At 45.3% G+C, this 5,020-nt stretch overlaps 1 protein-coding gene across 1 annotated transcript; it reads right to left on the bottom strand.

Moving 5' to 3' along the window:
* Nucleotides 1-1,627: 1,627 nt before the first annotated feature.
* Nucleotides 1,628-3,499, bottom strand: LOC123133612 (putative F-box/LRR-repeat protein At4g15060). The gene is made up of 3 exons (XM_044553068.1): nt 3,277-3,499; nt 2,397-2,531; nt 1,628-2,309 (listed from the first exon to the last, which is right to left on the bottom strand). The coding sequence occupies exons 1-3, from the start codon at nt 3,493-3,495 to the stop codon at nt 2,013-2,015; spliced, it is 651 nt and encodes a 216-aa protein (XP_044409003.1). The 5' UTR covers nt 3,496-3,499; the 3' UTR covers nt 1,628-2,012.
* Nucleotides 3,500-5,020: the final 1,521 nt, after the last annotated feature.

Genomic DNA, 5,020 nt, shown 5'->3' with positions numbered 1-5,020 from the left:
GAGCTGAACCCAATCACAATCTCCATGTCACGTCTTTCTTTCCCCTCTTGCAAGGCGACTATGACAAAGTCTTCCTCCCCTGGATGTCTGCAGACGAGCCTGTGGAAGCATTTCCCCTTTGTCTTCCACTCCGCCGGGCAGTGGCAGGGAGGGGAACCATGATGCCTCGGCTCCGACTAGTAAATAGGTTAAGGTTTTAGTTCTCGCGGGGGTGGCGCTCGGATGGCCGGCAGCGCTTCTTCCTTGATTCAGTCTTCTAGGCTTCGATCCTCCTCAAATTCATCTGTCAATATGGATTAGATCAAACTCTAGTGTATATTCCCGCCACCCTCTCGGTGTGTCGAGGTTGGGGTTTCCCGTCGTGTGTACGCGACGACAAGATTTGGTGTGAAGTTTTTAGATCAATTCAAGGGTTCAACGATGACAACTGCGGTTCCGTGATGTTGGTCCTTAGGGGCACGTGCACGAAGACTCGTAGACTGTCATCTATAAGGTCAGCCCGGCTCCGTTTTAAGAGCAGAGACAACGGCGCGTCGGCACCTCGTTGGTACCGGCGGTGGTCCAGGGACGTTGATGTAATTTTTACTCGGTGTTTTGGTGCTTTCAATTTCGGGTGAACTTTTTATAATAGATCTGAGTTTTTTTCGCAAAATAAATAAATAAATCTGCAGGCCTCTGCAAATGAGATAGCAAGAGCACATTTAGGAAGAGGTGCATCGTATTTTCTTTGAAGGTGGGCAAAGTATCTTCAGTAGGACATAAAACTGGGAGGAAACTGAACCTCTCGTTCGTCATGCTTCTAACTGAAAACTGCACATGTGGACGCAATATCCAGGTTTCTAAAAAAAAAAATCCTTGAGCAACTGAGCAGTAGCTGTTGCCATGGAATGAGCTTGGCTCCACTCAACAGCATTCCTACAAGATTGTATTGAAAAAAAAAACTGTGCCCACCGTACTTGGTACAGTAGCATTCTTATTCCCAGCCATCTTGGAGTAGTTAGACTAGCCACAGTGGGAGTAACTTCGATAGTAACATCGAGTCCAACTCAGCAAATTTGCTTATGTGACGGTGAGTTAATGAGGAGAGATGTAGTACTAGTAACTTAGCTAGTTACTGTAACATCACATGTCCCAATGCAATATGAGTCTATAATCTAATAAATGAAGCTTTGCATGTTACCACACTTATGTTACTATCCACTATTGAGGTAATAACATAGTCTAGGGATATGCGTATGTTACTAATGTATGTTACTCTCCATTGTGGCTAGTCTTAGTATACTGAAAGAGATTTAAGTAATTGTCATCAAGTGTTCACCACTCCTTTTTTGGAATACTTATGCTCTAAAAACACCATAGCTCTACAACAGGCCACACACTACTGGAAAAGTATGCACGTCCAGCAACAAAAATGGAGTGAATCTAGTCAAAACCGTACTTTCAAGACCTCGGATCTCTTCTACTACCTAAAGGATAGCCTACCCCAGCCACACAGGCCACAGTGACAAGGATCCAGCAAAAGCCTGGTTTTGCAAGCAACAAACATGTCTAGAAAAACTAAATCTCTCTAGCAGCAATGCAGAAAACAAGTTGACAAGCATCAAGCAGTACACACAAGGGTCCCTGCCAAAGCCAACATTATTTCCAGGTCCTTGGCCAAATCCAATGCTTTACTTGCTCTAGGAAAGAGTACAATTACTAGCTAGTGATCTAAAAGATCTTATATTTCTTTAGAGAGGGAGAAGCTAATTTGTACTGTACAAGACAGATGGCACTGAGTTACATCTCAGTAAACTCAAACTTCAATACAATAAGTTACTGGAATTACAGAGGAACCATAGACTAGAAACAGAGCAGACAACGGAAGGTGGTGCAATCTTCAGGCATCAACACCATCTACCAAATTAGCACAAGACACTTCAATCTTCAGGCATTACCCCTGTCTAAGGCTGTCGGCAGGGGCCGGCTTCTGACCGACCAATCATGGATATGCTTATTGACATGGTACCCAGTCAGGATGAAATAGTCTTGAATACAAACCGAGCGTGCCGAGAGGCTCTGTTTTCCACTTGTAGCAGCTTGTGTTCATAGCCCACCATTTCAATGCCGTAGTGATTATATGCTTCAAATTCAATTTTGTCTAGCACCTTTGCATTCAACACAAAGAACCTGGCAAAGTCAACCTGTTTCCCATAGCCCTCGAATGGCTTAAACACCACTTTTTTTAGATGGGTCTCAAGGCATTCGATTGGATGTAGTGGGTCATGCTGAGGCTCATTTTGCTGATCCATATCATGGTGTTTACCAAACTGCAAATGGGAAGAAGAGGCATGAGTAGACTATAATATGTGAATCAAATCAAAAACTTAATCAAACAAGCAAAATTGAGTACTCACAGTGACATGGAGCCTCTCGAGACAGGGGAACCACCTGAGGATGTTAAGAACCGCATGCAACTTATCTGCAGAAGATCTGAGAGCCAAAACCTTGACGGTGCGCATCGAGTTTGCCGAGCCGACCGGGCTTATTCCCTGAAGAAAGCAAACAATGGACATAAAAATTATTATCTGCATGTCGGAGTGCCGAATGCAAGATTGGACGACAACGTTGCCGCTACCTGAAAGAGTAGGATATTGGAGACGGCGGCTATGAAAGGGCCCAATATCTCCAGCATTGGCGCCCTAGCTACCCTGATAGTCACACGATCGCTTCCGTAATAATACGGCAAGAGTAGCCTTACAAGGCGAGGAGCATCCAAGATCACCAGTTGTGCCATTTCACTAGAGCTATGACTGAAGATAATGGTCCTAAGAGTCGGCGAGCTAACACGGAGGCGACCAGCAGCAGAAACTTGGGCCATGTATAAGCTCTCCAAGGCATGGCAGCCGGAGAGCAGCGCGTGCAAGACGTCCTCTGAGATGGAAGTGTGAAACAGGGTGAGCTTCTTGAGATTGGGGAAATTCATGGCCGGCACGATCTCGCCCGGGAAATGACACCCGTTGATCTTGGCAGCCAGGATGGTGGTGGATACGGAGCGGAGCACTGATGCCAGCAGCCGCGGGCTGGCGTAAGCGATGTCGAGCTCCTCGAGGCTGGCGAGGGCCCGGGAGTGAAGCCAGCTCTCCGCCTGGGCGCAGAGGTCGCCGGCGCCGCGGCAGTGGAAGGAGAACCGGCGCGCGGGCCATGGTGCTGGGAGATTATCTGGGAGACGGCGGAGGGTGGGACGCGGGAGGGGGTGGGGACGGGGCCGGCGGCGCCGGGGGGTCGGGTGCTGACCTCGAGGTTGAGAGGCGCGGAGCGCCAGAGGTGGCGCCATTGGCGGGAGAGGACGGGCGTGCGGCCGCCGTCCTTGGTGGGGAGGAGGGAGATGATGATGCCGAGGATGTCGTCGGGGAGCCTGGTGATGAAATCCTCGCAGCCGCCGCCGCCGCTCCGTGCCCGCTTCCGTGCGGTTCCATGGGATTCGCGCGCCTCCCCCGCGGCCTCTTTCTCCATGGTCGGCAACTGGCGAGGGGCAAGGCCGCGTCTCACACTCTCACTGGTTTATGGGGATGGGGCGCTCGGTAACCGTAGGCAGTGGTGCGTCGTGGTAATAACTTCCTCCTATGTTCGTTCGTCTTGTTGTAGTATGGAAGTAAAGGAGATAAAGGAGAGACACAAATGATTCTCTTAGTCTATTGCAATGTGGGTGACTCACTTATATACAGCGTGAAGAGGTGTGTTGGGGTGTGTTGGGGAGACACCTCTTCCCCAACAAACACCTTCAGGAGGCATCCCTCCCATACAATTGATCACATATTTTATTTCTTAACACTTCCCCTTGATCAATTTGTCATCCGTATATTGCAATCCAAAAACTCCTCCCAAAAACCCTGTGGGAAAAATTTAAGGAGAAACATTATAATGATATGCCACCGAAAACTCCTTTAAAAACCCAGTGGGAAAAATATAAGGAGAAACCAATATGATATATATCCGCACTTGTATTTATATTGTCTCGTTAAAAACCTTATATGAGAAACCATCATGGAAAACTCATAAAGGGAAAAAGAGTACAATATGAGTGATATGAGGATCACCAACGGGTTATAACTTGGGATTTTACTCCCCCTGAACTTTGCAAACCTCAAGAATATCTCATACCAATTCCACGAACCTAGTTCTGGAATGTAAACATTGATAGAGATATTGTGAATATCACAATAATCTGTTTGCATATTATCCTCTTACATTTCCGTAATTCACAAGGATAAATATAACCCATAAGCAATACAAGTGACATTATCTTGGTAGATAATGATAATCTCCACATGATTTCACATGTGGCCAATCATTTTATGAAGTCATCCACATTTTCTGATGCTTTAAATAAAATAGAATGATCACTGGAAGGACTCGTTTAGAGTCTATTCTAAATACTTCTTTCAAAATACTCTTCCAGCAAATCCAGTCTTTGATATGGCATTGTGGGATTAGATAATTAGCCACTATCAATATATCAAACCATGGTCCCATCTTGATTTTCCGAATGAAATTGATCAAGACTCTTTGTGCCCTGGATATATCCTAGGATATTCCTTCCACAAACCTTATACCTTTCAGGGAATTGCACTCTCAATAAATTGCCAAAAACTATAGTGTCAGGCCTGACAAATTTTGCAAAATATATGAGTGCTTCAATGGTATTTAGATATGGCAATTCATGCTCCTCTATCATCTTCACCATCTTCCCTATGTCTCAAGGATCTGTATCCCATATTAGGTATAATATGACCATATATATCTTTGATATAATATATCCATATTGAACTTCTCCAATACTTCCGGATATATGGAGACTGGTATCTTAGGGGATATGCTCAAGTCATAAACTTAGCATAATTTGGTTAAACCCGAATATCCTCTTAACATGATTGTGTGTATTTCATATCTTATATAGACTTTGATGATAAGATCATCGACTCCACAATTTAAGGTGATGTAAAATCAAATCCAGGATTTCTTCATGAATACGCGTCAA

This window comes from Triticum aestivum, chromosome 6B (genome assembly GCF_018294505.1).
Source record: "Triticum aestivum cultivar Chinese Spring chromosome 6B, IWGSC CS RefSeq v2.1, whole genome shotgun sequence".
Taxonomy (NCBI): Eukaryota; Viridiplantae; Streptophyta; class Magnoliopsida; order Poales; family Poaceae; genus Triticum; species Triticum aestivum.
The sequence above is the reverse complement of the archived record's forward strand: the minus strand, read 5'-3'. Positions and strand labels throughout refer to the sequence as shown.